This window comes from Natator depressus, chromosome 4, assembly GCF_965152275.1.
Source record: "Natator depressus isolate rNatDep1 chromosome 4, rNatDep2.hap1, whole genome shotgun sequence".
Taxonomy (NCBI): Eukaryota; Metazoa; Chordata; order Testudines; family Cheloniidae; genus Natator; species Natator depressus.
Genome location: NC_134237.1, coordinates 79,679,271 through 79,698,999, shown reverse-complemented (window position 1 = coordinate 79,698,999; position 19,729 = coordinate 79,679,271). Strand labels below are relative to the sequence as shown.

The following is a 19,729-nucleotide window of genomic DNA, read 5'->3' as shown; positions in this document are numbered from 1 at the left end:
TCAGAGTTGATGGGTGGAGTTCAAGATGCACAGGGACTTTTTTTTGACCTATAAAACCCTACTAACAGAGGACCTACCCGCCCAAGACCATCTCAAGCCCCATGGCATTCTCCACTCTAGTAGACTGCCATCTTGAGTGCCTTGGCTTCAGTGGCATAAAGAATGGGCTGGTGCCAGAGCATTTTATGGGGCAGTCACAGCCTCAGAATGCTAGTTCCTTTCCTGGTCCAAAATATCCTAAAATGTTCCACAATGGAAAGCACATGATCTGAAAACTGGAAGAATGGTGAGGAATTGTTAGAGAAGGTGCTGCTGGTCCGTTGCTTTTTAAGTCCTTTATACTGTCTTGCTGGTGAGATTATATTCTACTCCATTTTAATTATGTGGGATATTATTCATCATTGCTGAGAGCATATAGATATGTACCCTTCTTGGCACTTATGTGATTATATATTAATGTTCAACCCTACTTGGTTCTGGACACTGATTTAAACCAAGTGATGACTCCTTTGTATCAAGTTTGCCTAACAACGGTAGTCCTCAAGACTAACTTTTTAAGGGTATGGCCTAGAGTGTAATTAGACAACCACAGCTGACCCAGCAGTAGAAACATGGCAACTGTACCAGCTACTGACTCAAATTCAACCTCAGGATGCCCATTAAATTTGAACTTGAGCTGCTATCAGGAAGTGTGGGGTTGAAGATGAACTGAAAGCACTGCAATCTTAATTCATGTTAGCTAACGTGAGTTAACACTTTTTGTGCAGTGTAGCTATATCCTAAATCTCAGTCCTGTTGTGGTGGTGGCATACGGCACTTCTGTAATAGAAACAGCCTAATAACTAAGTGCCTTTGAGAGGTGGGGAGTCCTGCTTAGCCACAGGGACAAATGTTTCAAGTGTAGTCTACGTTCACTTTACATTTATTTTAGGGCTGTTGACTGCAGTTAACTCGTGATTGACTCAAAAAAATTAATTGATTATCTCAGTTTTAATCACATTATTAAACAATAGAATACCAATTGAAATTTATTAAATATTTTTGGAAGTTTTTCTACATTTTCAAATATTTATTTCAATTGCAACACAGACTACAAAGTGTACAGTGCTCACTTTGTATTTTTTATCACAAATATTTGCACTGTAAAAATGATACACAAAAACAGTGTTTTCAATTCATCTCATACAAGTACTGTAGTGCAATCTTTATTGTGAAAGTGCAACTTTAAAATGTAGGCTTTTTGTTACATCACTGCACTCCAAAAAAACAAAACAATGCAAAACTTTAGAGCCTACAAGTCCACTCAGTCCTAATTCTTTTTCAGCCACTCACTAAGACAAACAAGTTTGTTTACATTTATAGAAGATAATGCTGCCCACTTATTTATAATGTCACCAGAAAGTGAGAACAGGCATTCACATGGGACTTTTGTAGCCAGCATTGCAAGGTATTTATGTGCCAGATATGCTAAACATTCATATGCCCCTTCATGCCTCAGCTACCATTCCAGAGGACATGCTTCCATGTGGAGGATGCTTCTTTTTTTAAAATGTTTAAATTGTGACTGAGCTCTTTGAGGGAGAATTGTATGTCTGTCTCCATTTTACACACATTCATATATTTTATGTTATAGTATTCTTGGATGATTACTCAGCACATCTTCATTTTAAGAACACTTTTGCTGCAGATATGATTTAAACACAAAGGTACCAATGTGAGATTTCTAAAGATAGCTACAGCACTTGACCCAAGGTTTAAGAATCTGAAGTGCCTTCCAAAATCTGAGAGGGATGAGGTGTGGAGTATGCTTTCAGAAGTCTTAAAAGAGCAACACACCAAGGCAGAAACTACAGAACCAGTCACCAAAAAAGAAAATCAGCCTTCTGCTGGTGCCCTCTGACTCATGATGATGAAAATGAACATGCCACTCCACACTGCTTTGGATTGTTATTGAACAGAGCCTGTTATCAGCATAGACACGTCCCCTGGAATGGTGGTTGAAGCATGAAGGAACATGAGAAACCTGTCCATCATGAAGTAGAGGTCTGCTATAGCCCCATCATGACTAGCTGTCTGACATTTCTGCATGTCAGAATGTTCATCTCAGGAAAAATGTAATAGGGTGGTGTATACAGTCTATTGCACCCCCACTCACCTAGCAGTGATGTATTATCACTACCTCCTGAATACCAGATCAGTGTAAATTAAAATACAGCTCTTGTATCCAAACCTTTAAGGTATCTGCATTTAGTTGTTTAATTTGCAATGAAACTGGAGCTTGAGAATCCGTATAGTCCAATTACTATAGGACGGTGAAGAAATTTGGCAGCATGTGACCTCCAGAGGAAGAAAGGGGAGCGTCCATGTACCAGCAACGCAGATACACATAAGCAACTGTTTTCATGTTCTCTCCACAGGTACTAATGTGGAGAGTGGACTAGATGATACATCTGAGGGAAGGGAACAGAAGGAGACTCCGCCGATTGGAAGGCATGAGATGCACTGTCCTAGGGATGTGGGTTCCATGACCACCACTCCCAAGAGAAGGAGATGGGTGGTGGTGGTCGGGGACTCTCCCCTCAGGGGGACTGAGTCATCTATCTGCCGCCCTGACCGGGAAAACCGAGAAATCTGCTGCTTACCAGGAGCTAGGATTCACGATGTGACGGAGAGACTGCTGAGACTCATCAAGCCTTCGGATCGCTACCCCTTCCTGCTTTTCCACGTGGGCACCAATGATTCTGCCAAGAATGACCTTGAGCAGATCACTGCAGACTATGTGGCTCTGGGAAGAAGGACAAAGGAGTTTGGGAACAAGTGGTGGTCTCATCCATCCTCCCGGTGGAAGGAAAAGGCCTGGGTAGAGACCGTAGAATCGTGGAAGTCAACGAATGCCTACGCAGGTGGTGTCAGAAGGCTTTGAATTCTTTGACCATGGGATGGTGTTCCAAGAAGGAGGAGTGGTAGGCAGAGAGGGAGGCTCCACCTAACGAAGGGAGGGAAGAGCATCTTTGCAAGGAGGCTGGCTAACCTAGTGAGGAGGGCTTTAAACTAGGTTACCTCAGGGCTTTGGTCTCCTTCCCCCCGGTGAAGTGGGGATGTGGGATACCGGGAGGAAGCACGAAGCAAATTTAGAGGATTGGGCCAAAAGAAATCTGATGAGGTTCAACAAGGACAAGTATAGAGTCCTGCACTTAGGACGGAAGAATCCCATGCACTGCTACAGACTAAGGACCGAATGGCTAGGCAGCCGTTCTGCAGAAAAGGACCTAGGGGTTACAGTGGACGAGAAGCTGGATGTGAGTCAACAGTGTGCTGTTGTTGCCAAGAAGGCCAATGGCATTTTGGGATGTATAAGTAGGGGCATTGCCAGCACATCGAGGGACATGATCGTTCCCCTCTATTCGACATTGGTGAGGCCTCAGCTGGAGTACTATGTCCAGTTTTGGGCCCCACACTACAAGAAGGATGTGGAAAAACTGAAAGAGTCCGGCAGAGGGCAACAAAAATGATTAGGGGACTGGATCACATGACTTATGAGGAGAGGCTGAGGGAACTGGGATTGTTTAGTCTGCAGAAGAGAAGAATGAGATGAGGGGGGATTCGATAGCTCCTTTCAACTACCTGAAGGGGGGTTCCAAAGAGGATGGCTCTAGACTGTTCTCAGTGGTAGCAGATGACAGAACAAGGAATAATGGTCTCAAGTTGCAGTGGGGGAGGTTTAGGTTGGATGTTAGGAAAAACTTTTTCACTAGGAGGGTAGTGAAACATTGAAATGCCCCACCTAGGGAGGTGGTGGAATCTCCTTCTCTAGAAGTTCTCAAGCTCAGGCTTGACAAAGCCCTGGCTGGGATGATTTAGTTGGGGATTGGTCCTGCTTGAGCAGGGGGTTGGACTAGATGACCTCCTGAGGTCCCTTCCAACCCTGATATTCTATGATTCTAAGTCCTTTTACTGGCTGAAGCGCACATTCTGAAAAATCTGTTAAAATGGAAGCATTCAGCTCTGTTTGTCTCACAGGCATCAGTAACCTTTCAGAAGTGGTGTGCGGAGTCTTCATTTATTCACTCTAATTTAAGGTTTTGTGAGCCACTAATACATTTTTAGAAGGTCTCTTTCTGTAAGGCTATAATATATTACTAAACTATTGTTGTCTGTAAAGTAAATAAAGGTTTTTTTTTAAACGTTTAAGAAGCTTCATTTAAAATTAAAATGCAGAGCCGCCAGGACCCAGGCCGCGTGTGTGTTGCTGACAATCAGCTCCTGTGCTGCCTTTGGCACCCATGCCAGAGGTTGCCTACCCCAGCTTTATCATGTGGCTGCAAGATGTGTATAGATCTTCACTTACTTATTCAAGACTAAGCTTGAATTATGGCAGAATGGAGATGAAGTTGCTTCCCCCATTTTTTTGTTTACGCCTTGTCCTTTTGAAAAAGGCACCCTAGTGTATTTTGCTACACTAGGTACAGGCACTAGTCTAATATTGTTTGAATTGACTGGGAAGTCTTAATCACAGTGAAAAGAAAAGGAGGATTTGTGGCACCTTAGAGACTAACAAATTTATCTGACCATAACCTTTTGTGAGCTATAGCTTACTTCATTGGATGCATCTGATGAAGTGAGCTGTAGCTCAGGAAAGCTTATGCTCAAATAAATTTTCCTCCAGCCTGTCTCCTTCCCCCCAGCACAAGCCCTACACCTGGGAGGAGGGGAGCAGGGTTTCTCGGCTGGCAGATGGGGCCCAGCCCGGCACTGATCAGCAGCTCCCACCGCTGGGCTGGGCTCAGTAGTGCTTCAAAAGGAGCTCAGCTGCCAGGCCGGTGGCAGGCGCCAGTACCCAGCCCCGGCTCGGCGGGGCAGCACTGACTGGTCAGTCCAACGGAGCCGGTCACGCGTGCTCTAGCGCCGGCCTCAGGGCAACGGGGTAGCTGAGGGGCCTGGAGACGAGCGGCTCGGCTCCGGGGTCGCCCCTCCAGCGGGTGCCTGGAGCCAGCCACCGCAGACCGTGAGCGGCTCGTGCCCGCGCCTCTGGCCCACGCGCCTGCAAGAGCGGCGCTTCCCCCTTCTGTCCCAGGAGGGCGCTAGTTCCTGGCGCGCCCCCGTGCGGATCAGACCATTTACGCTGCGGAGGGAGGGGGGCATTTCACTCGAACGGCTACCACTGGACGTTCTAGCCTGCGGTGGCTCTATAGGGGTTAGCGGGTCCCCCTCTGCGGGGCTGTGAGCAGCGCCAGTGCGGGGAGTGCGTCACCCCCGCCCAGGGCGGTTAGAATTGCCGCGGGAAGATGCTCTGTGGGTCGGGAGCGGGTGCCGCGGCGTCAGTTACTGAGCGCGCGCGTCCCGCCCCCCGGCGCGCCTGCTGAGCCGAGCCCGGGCGCCGCCGCGCGACTCCCGCCGCTGCCCACCTACAGAGCGCGGACAGGGGCTGGTGGAGGCCGTTCTACTCCTCGGTTGGTCATTTGCCCTCCCCCAGCCCCCCCCCCAACCGCCTGATCTCGAGGGGGCTGGGAGGGTAGTGGGGGTGCCGGGGTGGGGCTGGCTCCTTGTAGGGGGCCAGAGCAATGGTGGTGGATGAGGGGGCGGGGAGTTGGGCGCTGGAGGCGGCTGGGGGCGGGGAGGATGAGGTTATGTCTGGGTCGTTATCCCAGCTTCTTGTTCCAAAACCCTAGCCAGGCCCTGGCCTGTCACATATTTGGCTACATCAGACGGATGCAAGCGTTTGCCCAGGCTCTTGCCATTCGCATTTGGGGTCTACCCTCAGCTTCCACTTCCACGTTGCAACCAGCCTTTGCCACCCCCGCTCTCACGCCAGTGTTTGTGTTCGAGGTCGGTGCCTCCCTGCGGGGGTTGTTCCGAAGGAACCCACGTTCTCCAGGATCATCGGTTGTCCTGCCTTGTTGTTAGTCTGTAGCCTTCCAAAGTGTTTTTTTAGGGTGAGGGACTTTCAGAGACAAAGCTCTTTTTGGACTTACACGTATTGGATGGTGGACTGTGTCCACATATGTCTTGGATCATGCACCTGTTTTTTGTTTCTTTCTACTGAGGGAATCCTGCCTAATGGTAGTGCAGTCCCTGTGAAGTGGCATAGGGACAGCTGGGAAGTCAGTTTCAAGGAATCTGTGATGAACCTACTGATCGACTAAGTTTGCTGTTAGTTATGTTTGCTTGGCTCAAGTGTGAGCATACTGGGGCACAGTACTCCGCAGTTGAGAAACACAGGGTGAGATTGGTTGCTTGGAGTCGTTGAAGTTAGTTTCCCATATTATGTTGTCCGGTTTTTGGAGTACATAATTCATGGAATTCACTTTTGTTTTTCAGCTTCCTTATGTGCTCTTTGAATGTCAGCATTTGGTCTAATGTGACCCCAAGGTACACTGGATGTTTATAATGCTCAGATAATGTAGGATGCTACAATCCTTGGAGTTTTTACTTAGGCCGATGGTGTTTCAGCTGGAAGGCACTTACTTATGTCTTACTCGGGTTGGCATTCAGGAGTCATGTATGATGGTCTTCTCCAGGTACACTCAGGGAACCAGTTAGAATGCGTTCAGTGTCCTCGGATCTTTCTGATTGGGTAGCAGCAATGCAAGGACCATCTGCATAAAAGAATCTCTGCAAATCAAGGAATTCTGGTCGGTCATTTGTGAAGACATATTAAAAAAGCAAGGGTGACCATACTGAACCGTGGGGCAGCCCATTCCGTTGACTACTCCACTGACGTTTCTGACTATCCATCTTGACAAAGAATGTTGATTCTCAAGCAGGGAAGAGACGACCTGGACCATCTTGCTATTTCTCAAAATTCTTCCCATTTTCAGTAAAGTGCATGATGGTTCAGTGTCTTAAGCCAGTGGTCTCTAAACTGCGGTGCACGAAATGATCCCAGGGGGTGCGCGGCAGCAGGAGCACCACCAGATGGCACTCCGCCGTTTTTGTTCTTCAGCAGCAGCTCTGCACGTCCACGGCTGGTGTTCCTAGGGTGACCAGACGACTGTCCCGATTTTTAGTTCTTTGTCCTGCGTCCCGGCTGATGCACGGTTGGGATGCCATTTGTCCCGATATTGCGGCTTTGGCTGCTCCGGCTTTGGCTTTTTACTTTGGCAACTTGGCTCTGGCCACTTTTTTTTTTCTTCCCCCTTCTTCTGGTCTTCTTCTGCCGGCAGCGCATCTGCAACAGGTCTTCTGGTCTTCACCCTGGGGATGCATGAGCCAAAAAGTTTGGAGACCACTGTCTTAAGCTACCGACAGATGAACAAACATGGTGTCTGTAATTTTGTGAGTTTCAAAGCCATCTTGGGTTTATTGGGGTAAGTTTGCAACTTGACCACAGTATTGATGTCCTGGATGGAAATCAGCTTTGTCATCAGGCAGCTGCCCTTCTGCTATTGGCGCTATTCCGCCAGTTATGTGCTCATATAGCTTGTAAGCTGAGCAGAGTAGGGATAGTTGTTGGTAGCTCTTTGCAATTAGGGTCTTCATGTGGTTTGAGTAGCACAACCACTTTAGCTTATCTCCACAGCCTGTGTATCTGCATTGTCTCCATTCAAGAATTAAAGACATCAAGTAGCCACTTCTGTACTCTTGTCCAAAAGTGTAGTAATAGTTCATGAGATGTCCAGCTGCCTTTCAACACTTCAGAGTTTTTGAGACTGTTGTCAGCTCCGTGATGTTAGACTGCTCTTTGCGGATTTTTCTGATCCTGAGGAGCAAGCGAAGTACCTGCTTGACTTGTTTCATTATATGCTTTGCTTTTTGGGCTGGTTTACCATTTAGGATGAGTTGTTGTGCCAGCTGGTTGAGAGAGACTTCAGTAATCCACTTTGATTGTTGTCCCCTAGGGTTCAGCTAACAAATGATGGCCTATGGTTTTTTTTGTTGTTATGACACAGGTTTGTTGTTTCAATCAGTTTGCTCCAGCTGTTGCACCGCTTCTTTCTGATCTTTTTTTTTCTGAGCCCGGTAGTTCACTGATCTGGGTCAAATAGTCCTAAATATCTTTTATATTGTTTGAATGTTTGTTCTGAAAGCCCAGGTACATATAAAGTCTGACATACCTTGGGGATGTGTTTTTGGGCAGTCTTCCACATTAGAGAGAGACATTCTCTGTAGTGCTTTTGTGTTGGAGTAATATTATAGATGGATCTATCCAATTTGGAGGTAAAGTTTCTCCAGTCAGACTTTCTGAAATTGAATTTCAGTAGGTACTATGTTTTCCTGCATAAATGTTATATGTGGTCTGTGCTGTGATCATGGGATTGCTGCCATGACCTCCTTTCTGAAGTAGCATGTATTTTCAGAGGTGATAAAGGGTAGGCTGGGATTGTATTCCTTGTTCCATCATTTGTTTTGGAAGACACATTTAGCCTTGAAGTCATAGAGCAAGGTCAGGTTGTTTGTTGACTTCCACTTCTTAACTTTTTCCACATTGTTATCATTGCTGGAGTATCCCCAGATTGTGTTGTGACTGTTGAATTCACCTGTGACAAGGCTTGTTTTTTTTCTGGCAGGAGAAAGTCAGTAGACCATACCAGCTGTTCACTTGGTGGCTTGTAAACAGAAACTACTGCTATTTGGTCAAATTCATCCTTAAGTTCTCTTATACCATGGTGTTTCACAGCAGTGTTTTTTACCAGTCTTTTGTCACATACAAGTACTGTGTTACCAGGGGCTGCTTTCAACCTTTGCGGCAATGCGCATGACAGGAATGTTTAGTGCTATTGTCTTTCCCTGTCAAAGATTCGAGTTTAAGCCAGAAGGGACCACAGGATCATTTAGTCTGATCGCCTGTATATCACAGACCATCAGTGCCACCTCATGAAACACAACAACTGAAATGAGACCCAGGTATTACAGCCCACAGGAAGGACTAAAGCATACCAATGCCCGAGGCCCCCTCAGTGGCAGGAACATGATTAAGTGAGATGCTTCAGAGGAAGGAGATCCAAACTCCCACACCCAGAATATGGGGCGGGGGGGGAATCCCTTCCTGACCCCCCTGCGAGTGTCTCTTGCAGGCACGTGATATCTGCTTTATTCCAGATAGGAATGACAGCCTTCTCTGCACAGAATCCTTACACATTGAAAGTGACTATTTCCTTTGGCTGATGCTTTCAAAGCGGCTGTTTATGTCAAGGACTATATCTGGGGGTGGAAGGGGTTGGGTGCTGGGTGTTGGAGGCGGGGCTGGTATGTGTGTCAGATATGGTATATCTGATATTAGACCTTGCTAATCTCCCATTGCAACTAACTATGTGAGAAACCAATCTCCCAATATGCACTGAGACCAGAATAGAAGGGGTTGAGTGATGGGGAAAGGGCTGGGGAGGGGAGAAGAAGGGAGGGGGGAGACGGGACTGACTGTTTTCTTGCCTGGCTAAATTTGAGGTACTAGCTGTCTGTGGCAAAATCGCCCTGAACTCCCCATCCTGGCCCCTGCAGCAGCAGCTTGGATGAGCTCCCCCCACACCTCCCCTCACTCCCCTGGGCCCCACCTTGATTCTGTGGTGTGCTGGTATTGATGTACAGGTAACTTTATAGACACACATTGCATTCCATGTACTCTTTTTGTGAAGGACAGGTCCCACATTAAATGGAGACTAACATGTCATTTCAGAAAAGGCATTTGAATACAAAACTTCTGTAAGTGACATGGATAAGAAAAGGAAGATGCATAGTAAAAGCCACATGCCTGCTCTGTAAGTAAATAATGCTGTGAATTTTCCTTTACCAATGAACTCCAATGTCTTTAAAGTGAACTGAAACACTTCACCTGCCTACACCTAAACTGAGACCACTGAGGCTAAGATTGTTTTTTTTTTTATGGGTGCCTAAAGTCAATGGGTGCTGCTAAGTGCTCAGCACTTTTGAAAATCAGGCAATTTATTTCGGAGCCTTATGGCCTGATCCAGTGGCTTTTTCGTTATAGGCATAGGGGTAGCCCACGTACACCCAGTTGCTGAGTCAGGGCATAAATAAGGTGTTAAGATCCCTGTCTTGCAATAGGCTGTGCTTGGCTGAACTGCTGTATGCGTGCATAGCCTTACTGACTTCTGTGGGGCTCTCCTACAGTGAAATGTAGGATCAGAACCTAACTTTAGTACCCATTTTAAAAAATCTTGACCTTTGTTGCTTTTTCAGTAGTTGACAACTTAATTACTACCTCTCACAGATATCCCTGCTATCACCAGGTTTTAGATAAAACACACTACTCTGAATTCAAACTTTGGAAGACAAGTAAAATTGCTGAAAGTCTTTTTTTATTTAAGTATAAATTTGAGGACTATATGTTATGTTAATGATTTGCAACTGAAAGCATTTATTAATGTAAATATTTTAACACTCTGTGGTAACAGTTCTCTTTTGCAAATGGAGAAACTATTAAAAATGCTGTGTGTATATGTATATACTGTAGTGTGAAAATATAGGTTTTGTACATTAATTTTTTAAGCATGAAACGGAACTTTTTCATACAACATATTTCTCTTAAACTAGCTAATTTTTAAAATTGAAATTGCCTAGCAGATATTAAGTGCGCTCATCTTAGAAAACAAACGAACAGAAAACCCTGCTCAAACAATATTGTCATTAACTAGTGGAGGTAATGGACCATTTGTAGGAAAGAGGTATATTACAAGTGCCCCAATTAGCACGACCTTCGGGTCATCAGTCAAATTGAAAATTCTATTACAAATCCATAATTGGCATGTCACTGAAAATTATCATCTGTGAATAGTCTTATAAGGGTTGACTGTTCAGGAGTTCTGAATTTGCATAGTGTATTAAGATATTTTTGATTATTATGGCTTGTGTTCAAATTTAATTTGTTTTTTTCCCTTTCATGTATGAAATTCACTCTGAAACGGCTATTTAATCATCATCTGTAACCGCAGTAGAGTTTTCTTTTGGGGGGTAATAGAAGTGATCCTAAATTTAATGCAAAATATCCAGTTGCTTAATTTTGGGCTAAACTGTGATTTGGATGAGACACTCAACACTATGCAGGCTACCTGGGCCTTCGCTTTGGTCATGTAGAAGTAAGCAGGGTTTCTCTCTCACTTGTTTTTTTTCTGTAGGAGGTGGGTAGGGAATAGGAGGAGAGAGATGGCTCTAATCCCCACTAATAACTGGCCAGACTAGCTGAACCAGGAAAAGAGCAGTTAACTCCTTCCTGACAAAGGCCCTCAGTAAACTGTTTACCCTTTGGAGAAACAGTAACTCTTGGGTTTATGCCATTCATGCCCCTCCTCTTATTAAGTATTGCCTAAATAGAAGTCTGTTGAGGAGTTAAAAGTAAATATATAATATTAAATTTATATTTGAGCATTTCCTTTGTCATTTGGGTTAAGCTCTGTTACTGATAAGAAGCTAGACACAGGTAATGTAATAATGTGATGTAGCCCTGATTCTGATACAGGAATGAAGAGAAGAAGAGAGTAGGTTTATAGTGGAGTTATTTTTAAATAACTTCAGTATATTCAACTGTACATTTAATTTCTTTTATACATATTTAATAGTGAGAAGACCTCAAAGAAAAAATTGGAAAGAAATAAACTGGATGTAAGTTACCCTAATTTTGCAGTAAATTAAAAAGAATAAGGTATAAATGTGCCATGCTGTTGAAGGTCTAGATCAGGGGTGGGCAAACTACAGCCTGCGGGCCGGATCCGGCCTGCCAGCTGTTTTTAAGCCGGCCCTCAAACTCCCGCTGGGGAGTGGGTTCTGGGGCTTGCCCCACTCTGGTGCTCTAGCAGGGTCAGGGGCCGCTCCTTGCGGCTCCTGGAAGCAGCAGCATGGCCCCCATCCGGCTCCTATGTGCTCCAATGGTCCCCTCTGGTGCCCCAATGGGAGCTTCAGGGGCAGTGCCTGTGGATGGGACAACGTGCAGAAGTGCCTGGCCGCGCCTCCGTGTAGGAGCCGGAGAAGGGCCATGCTGCTGCTTCCGGGAGCCGCTTGAGGTAAGTGCCTCCCAGAGCCTGCACTCGTGAGCCTCACCCCAAAACCCTGCTCCAGCCCTGATCCCCCTCCCACCCTCCGAACCCGTTGATCCCAGCCCAGAGCACCTTCTTGCACCGCAGCCCCACCCCAGAACCTGCACCCCTAGCTGGAGCCTGCACCCGAACCCCCTGTCCCAGCCCTGATCTGCCCTCCAAACCCCTCTGTCCCAGCCCAGAGCACCCTCCTACATCCCAAACTCCTCAAGCCAGTGCTCCCAGCCTGGACCCCCCTCCCTGCACCCATAACTCCTCATTTCTGGCCTCACCCTGGAGCCTGCGCCCCCAACCAGAGTCCTCCCCCGCACCCGAACCACAATTTTGTGAGCATTCATGGCCCACCATACAATTTCTATTCACAGATGTGGCCCTTGGGCCAAAAAGTTTGCCCACCCGGGTCTAGATCCTGAAAGCTAACCCTTCTATGTGGGTATAGGGGTCTGGATGCATGGATGAGCTTTCATCCCTTGGGAACCACGTTTTGTAATCTCACGGCTTTGCAGCTTTTGTGAGAGTGATGTGCCTTGTGGTAAAATGGACAGTTTGCTTGAAAATGTGACGCTAGTTTTCAAATCCTGGCAAAGATTTGATAAGTATCCCATGATAAAAATAGAGACCATCCAAAACAGGAATATTTAATGCATTTATTTTCATTGCCATAATGAAAACCTTAAACTTTAACTTGGGGAATATAGTTTAACTATATTATGCTTATAGAATAGAAATGCAGGTGATTGATTGCCCCTTCATTCCCTGATCTTCATTTGCACCTGCACAACTCTCACTGAAATCAATGGGAGTTACAAACATAAAACTGGCAGGCTGGTTGGGCCTCCAAATTCAGCCTACAAGTGACTTTTAAACATGCCTTTTCCTCTGTTCTCCTAACATGGAGCAACTTGTGCTGAATGATCTACTTACATTTGTTGTTTGGAACTTTCAGCAAATTAAAATTATTTAATTTTTTAACGTGCAAGTTTTGCGGCATTTGGAAGTCCATGACTAGAGCACACAATAGTAATATGAATAACAAGGGGGGTGGCTGAAAATGTGTCCCCCCTTGTCTGAAGGAAGGAAAAAAAGACAGATTTTTGAAAAGAGATTAGTTCTTAGAATGTGCTGATCTTTTATGTGTCTAAAGTAACACTTTTACAAGTTTTATAATGTACAACTAAAACTAATATTATAGCATAATACAAAATAGTAATATGTATCACTTCACTTTACCTACATTTTCTCACAAAAAATAAGTGTAAAAAAGAAAATTCATGCATGTCACCTTTCAAATGTTTTGCACCATAGCTCAATGTCATGGATTCTATTTTAAATTTGAATTCTAAATACTATTTTAAATTTGTTGTCATTATATTGAATTTATTTTACACTGGAAAGTTGGATGTAGAAGACATTGCTTTAATACCCACCCAGGAATACAAAACCAAGTCCCATCCTCGCAGTAAATTACTTCCATGTGAGGAACCGGATGTCTCAAGGATATTGAAGATAACTGAGACTGGGCAAGTTGAGGAGCCCGATGATTCATTTGGTTAGTATTTAACTTTTTAAAATTGTTTAATACATTATTTTTTGTAAGTTATCTTGCACATACGTTATTTTAAAAACCATAAACAAAAGCCTCAGTGTCACTCCTTGCCTATGGGAATGAAAAGGGAAAATTATCTCTTTGTTTTGGGCTTTTGCACTCTTTAATTTTGAGTAGTGCTTATATATCACAGTGAAAGGTGCTATATAAAAGTTTAAGATTGGTAAATTCCAGATAGTAACCCTGGAAGTACATATTAGAACATCTCTTGTAAGGTGGTGTTATATAAAACAGCAGTGTTTTCATGGTTCTTGTCATCTTCCTCCATTCTTGTGTGTAGGTGGTGAGAACTATGAAATGAAACTGTTCTGCAATCCTAAGAATACATGTGGAGATATTTTTAAACATTTGCAAGGAGAAGAGGCATTGTCCTGTCACTTTCAAATATTCTTAAAAGGAAAGATCTCATTCTCAACCATATATAAATTATTTTCTGGTGAAATATTAAAACCACTTTTCATGCTTCATATGGGGCCCATTGATAGATACCCCTTGCTCGCCCCAAGTTTCTTCTTCTCAAAAAAAATTAAACAGTGTATTTTTAAATAAGACTTAATTTGAAAAAGACACATAGTAGACATAAAAATCATAAAAATGCCCAATTGTATGAAATCTAGCAAAATGATGCTAGTGTAGTCAACTGCTTTGCCTAAGCAGACAAAGTTGCAAACTTCCATGTTTGTTTTTTCTGTTATATATAGATCACCCTTTACACAGCACTGCTGTAGACGCTGGTGGGAATGTGGAATTGCAGGAAGAGGAACACGACATGTCAGCTAGTCATTCATCTGATTCATCTCCACAAGGGAAAAATGCAGAAACAAGGTATAGTGAAAATAAAATATTTTCCAGTCCTGGAAAACTATTAGACAATGTTTGGAAAACTTAAGCTTGCTTTTGTAGGTTGGTATGATCTCCGGATCATCCCATTATTTCAAGGAAGACTTTAAATGGTGAAAAATGTCCTCATTGTATCTCAATTGCTGTCTTTTAAAATGACCCTGCTTAAAACTGTCCAGGTAAGAAGCCAAAGCCCAAATCAGTCACTAGGTCGGAGGAAAAGGAATTCTGGCTTGTAAATTATAAGCAGTACATGGTTGGCATAATGCATCTGTGTATGTTAAGACTTTCTTACTGTAATGTGGGTGTCAGGATTGTGCTGGAGGAAGTGAAAGGCTTTTAAAAAAATTTTGTGATCCATTAGTGAGACTTCTATTTGCAAATGACTACTATTCAGCAAAAAGGGCAAAGAAAATATTAGAATAAACAATTGAAAGGGAATCTAATTTGCTTTGATTCTGATATAGTTTGTTTGACCTGAGAAAATTCCTCTTCATTTCAAATTATTGTAAAACAATTTTTGTTCATACACTTCTGCTTTGTTAAAACAGATTTGGTATAAATATGAAGTAATGCTTGCTTGAGTGAACTTATCAAGACCAAAAAAATAGTGGGTTTGATCTTTCAGGGAACCTTTTGCATCCCTGTTGAACTCCTGACGATCATTTTCCCCCAGCCCCTCCATCTTTATGGCCGCTCAGCACCAGGCTCTTTCAGAGCCTTTTAACTCTATTTCTTAAACTGACAGTGGGGGTTGCTGTTGAGGGATATGTGGCTGCTGCAGCACTTCTTGAAGCTGATGACCTGGGAATTGAAAACTGAGAAGAAATTAAACCTGGGATTCCTGCAAGGTCATACAGAACCACCTCCATTAGGTCACCAATGAACCCTTGGTTTTGTTGTTTAAATAAAGCATGTTGAGGACAAATGTGCAACCCATTGGTTAGCATGTAATGGGTTACACATGGATACAGATTTTTTTTTTTTTTTTTTAAATTATGTGTCAGGAAAATTCTTATTGCTCATCTTTATTCTAGAAAAAATCACTGTAGCTTGAAAATGACTGAAGATAACAAATCAGAGACAGAGGATTCTGAAGATGAATCCCTGAAGGAGAATAAGGTACAGAACAAGGTTTGTAAGAATATATCAATAACTTTTATTTAGAACATATTCTGTGCCATATTCAGATTAGACAGAGGAAGGGGTTTGACACTCCTTAGCACTTGTATAGGTATTTTAATCTGAAGAGCATCATGGATAATTAATCTTCAGAACACTCCTGTGAGATGGGCAAGTATTAAGTGTAATACCCAAGGACACCGATGAAGTGTCCGAGCAAGGATTAGAACTCAGGAGTTCCTGGATTCTACCAGCCCATTAGTCCATGTCTTCCTTACTTGATGATGTGCAGCAGGTTTTTTTTGTTAACTAAAAGATAGTATGTTTACTTATGAAATATATTGTCATTCTTAAAGAAATATAGATAAGGAATAATTCTTTACTACTTATCCAGTATTAAATTTACAGCAGACTTGTGAGAGTAGAAGTTTGAGTTAATTACTAAAACTATTTTTTAAAATGTATATTGGTGCTAAACAACTTGAAATGCTTGTGAGTGGCTTTCCTTCAAAGCGCTTACTCATTGCATTTCTACCACACTTAGTCTCTTGATACTTATAAGTTCTCTTGTCACATTTTCTAATCTTATCTTCTGTCAGTGTGGAAGCTCTTTATTAAAGTGGCAGATTTCTGCCAGTCAGTTTTTAATGTGAGAAGCTATGCAGTAGTGCACCATACAAGTCTTACATATTGACCTGACTGGTGTGTTAAATTCACTATGCTCACACAATCCTGGTGTCTTTCATTCCGAGAACTTTCTGTGTGGAGCCCTACTGTGTAGTTATTGCTGGCCTGCCAGAAAAGAGAGTCAAAACTAATTTTAACTTTTAGTGTTCAGAAGTATGTAGTGTGAATAACTTTTTAAGACCTTCAAATGTAATTTTGAAACCATCACCGGATACTGTAGTAGTTTTGATTGCTCATGACATCTCAAACTTTCTTTAAAAGTTCTTTCTATAGTTTTAAAGCAGTAGAGTTTAGATGTTTCAGAATGTTACTGTTCATGCCTTTTTTTCTTTTGCATTTTTAAAAATCTGAAGATTTACTTTAAATTATTCTTTATATAGATATTAGGAAACTCCAAGTCCAGTGTGGAGGAATCGAAGTTACCATCTGCATTAGCACTGAGGAATAGCTCTTCAGAAAGCAGCATATCAAATAAGGTTTCAGATTTAGTGAAGAAGTTGAATGCACAAAAGGTAAACGTCCCAACTACAGATTCCCCAAATCTACCAAAAATACCTCTAAAATCTTGTTTCTCCTTAGAATTAAGCACTAAAGCACATAGTGATCCCTCTCATCTGTTAAAAAGTGGGGGGAATGTTTGTATTCAGGAAAGAATAATAGTTTTGGGTGTGAGGGGGTAGGACAGAAGTAAGACTGAACACAGAGGTCTTGTCTACTCTAGTATTTCTCTTCAAAATACTCTCACCTTGTGCTTCACGTGTGATACCTGTCAAAGCCCTGGTCTACACTAGGACTTTAGGTCGAATTTAGCAGCGTTAAATCGATGTAAACCTGCACCCGTCCGCCCGATGAAGCCCTTTATTTCGACTTAAAGGGCTCTTAAAATTGATTTCCTTACTCCACCCCTGACAAGTGGATTAGCGCTTAAATCGGCCTTGCCGGGTCGAATTTGGGGTACTGTGGACACAATTGGACGGTATTGGCCTCCGGGAGCTATCCCAGAGTGCTCCATTGTGACTGCTCTGGACAGCACTCTCAACTCAGATGCACGATTGTTTGCCATTGCTCTGACACAGGGAGGGGTGGCTGATGACACGGCTTACAGGGTTGGCTTACAGGGGTTAAAATCAACAAAGGGGGTGGCTTTACATCAAGGAGTATTTCAGGCAGGACTTCATGGAGGGTTCCAATAAGAAATGGTGCACCTAAGTTGTTATTCTTATTGGAACAAGGAGGTTAGTCTGGCCTCTGATTGATACATGGCTAGATTTACCTCGCTGCACCTTCTCTGTGAGTGACTGCAGTGTGACCTAGAGGAATGAGTTCCCTAGACGGGGGGCTAGGGGTGTTTGCAAATGAGTACAAAACAAATCTGGTCTATTTCTTGTTTTGATACACTCCATCTATCTTTTACATCTTTGGCTGGCAGCAGACAGTGCAGAAGGACTGCATGCCATCCACATCTCATGGCTGCTCGGCAGAAGATGGTACAATAGGACTGCTAGCCATCCTCATCTCTTGCCTGCCCGGCAGAAGATGATGCAATAGGACTGCTAGCAATCCGTATAACTGCCTGCTCACCATAAGATGGTTCAATAGGACTGACTGCAGGACTAAAGAGAATGACCTGATCGAGTCACTCCAAATTTAGTCCCTGCGCCCATGTCTGCCCAGGCGCTCCTGATCGACCTCACAGAGGCGACCAGGAGCACGTCGGACATGACGATGACGGCTACCAGTCCTATTGCACTGTCTGCTGCCATAAGGCAATGGGTTGCTGCTGCTGTGTAGCAATGCAGTACCACGTCTGCCAGCACCCAGGAGACATACGGTGACAGTGAGCTGAGCGGGCTCCATGCTTGCCGTGGTATGGCGTCTGCACAGGTAACTCAGGAAAAAAGGCGTGAAACGATTGTCTGTCCTTGCTTTCACGGAGGGAGGGAGGGAAGGGGGGACTGACGATATGTACCCAGAACCACCCGCGACAATGTTTTAGCCCCATCAGGCATTGGGATCTCAACCCAGAATTCCAATGGGCAGCGGAGACTGTGGGAACTGTGGGATAGCTATCCACAGTGCAACGCTCCGGAAGTCGACTCTAGCCTCGGTACTGTGGAAGCACTCCGCCGAGTTAATGCACTTAGAGCATTTTCTGTGGGGACACACACACTCGAATATATAAAACCGATTTCTAAAAAACTGACTTCTATAAATTCGACCTAATTTCATAGTGTAGACATACCCATAGTTCAAGGCAACTGCACCTGTGATCCCTCAAGGCCTCAATGCTAAGCTTCTGGCTTCTCAGCTGTCCCCTCTCTTGGGCAGAGATCCACACCTCTCTCCCTCCTGACTGAGGTTTTTCCAGATGTCACAGTTCCTTGCCTACACTGTGATATCCCCAGCAAGCCAAACTGCCTAAATGGCCAGTGTCTGTGCTTTGCTTTCTCTCCAGAGGTTATGCCCAGTGTATTGCGTGCAGTCATAAGTTACCGCACAATTCTTTATAAAAAGTACATTTATTCTCAAGGGGAAAGCATTACAGAAAATACATTAAAAACAATAAAAGAACCTACACACATGCTGAAAAGCTTACCAGATGTCACCCCAACTCCAACCTTAGGCTCAGCTGGTGTTAGTTCTTCAAAACCCACAAGTGGGTAATCCCTGTGGCTACAAGTTCGTAACTGTCTCAGATTCAGAACCAGAACCACCATGAATAGTTCAGTTGGGCCTTTGATCTTGGTCTCATGCAACAGGTGATCAGCAGACAATGGCCCACTCCTCAGGACCCAGCTTCAAAAGGCTGGGTTTTTGCATAACCAGATGTCCCTAGAGCAGTGGTTTTCAAACTTTTTTTCTGGTGACCCAGTTGAAGAACACTAATGTCCGCGATCCAGTGGAGCTGGGGCAGAGGGATTTGGGGTGTGGAAGGGCTTAGGGTTGGGGTGAGGGCTGCGGGGTGGGGTTGGGAATGAGGGGTTCAGAGTGTGGGAGGGAGCCCTGGACTGGGAGGTCAGGGCTCTTGGCTGAGGGTGCAGACTCTGGGCTGGGGCCAGGGATGAGGGGTTTGGGGTGTAAGAGGGGACTCCGAGTTTGGGGGTGGGGGTCAGGGCAAGGGATTGGGGTGCGGGCTTACGTTAGGTGGGTCCCGGTCAGCGGCACAGCAGGGATGCAGAAGCAGGCTTCTTGCCTGTCCTGGAAGCGGCCAGCAGCAAGTCCGGCTCCGTATGGCTCTCGCACACAGGCACTGCCCCACCCCTGCAACTCCCATTGACCGGTAACCGGCCAATGGGAGTGCGGAGCTGGTGCTCGGGATGGGGGCAGCAGGTGGAGCCCTATGTCCCCCCACCTAGGAGCTGGACCTGCTGCTGGCTGCTTCCAGGGCGCAGTGTGGTGTTGGAACTGGTAGGGACTAGCCTGCCTTAGCCAGGTAGCACTGCCAACAGGACTTTTAACAGCCCAGTCGCAGGTGCTGACCAGAGCT

General features: G+C 44.5%; 1 protein-coding gene across 6 annotated transcripts in view; it reads left to right on the top strand.

Annotated features, from left to right (window-relative positions):
• The window catches only part of CENPU (centromere protein U), a 38,187-nt gene that overhangs the window by 2,208 nt on the left and 16,250 nt on the right, over positions 1-19,729 (top strand). For 2 of the 6 annotated variants that reach the window (XM_074951230.1, XM_074951235.1), the window contains exons 1-7: positions 5,295-5,450; positions 9,614-9,695; positions 11,514-11,556; positions 13,383-13,536; positions 14,295-14,418; positions 15,471-15,567; positions 16,623-16,754. In XM_074951230.1, coding sequence (XP_074807331.1) covers positions 9,649-9,695; positions 11,514-11,556; positions 13,383-13,536; positions 14,295-14,418; positions 15,471-15,567; positions 16,623-16,754 — 597 coding nt within the window. In that variant the 5' untranslated portion in view covers positions 5,295-5,450; positions 9,614-9,648. Of the gene's footprint in view, positions 1-5,294; positions 5,451-8,632; positions 8,845-9,613; positions 9,696-11,513; positions 11,557-13,382; positions 13,537-14,294; positions 14,419-15,470; positions 15,568-16,622; positions 16,755-19,729 lie in introns of those variants that run through there. The other 4 variants (XM_074951234.1, XM_074951233.1, XM_074951231.1 and 1 more) reach the window with 4 other exon arrangements.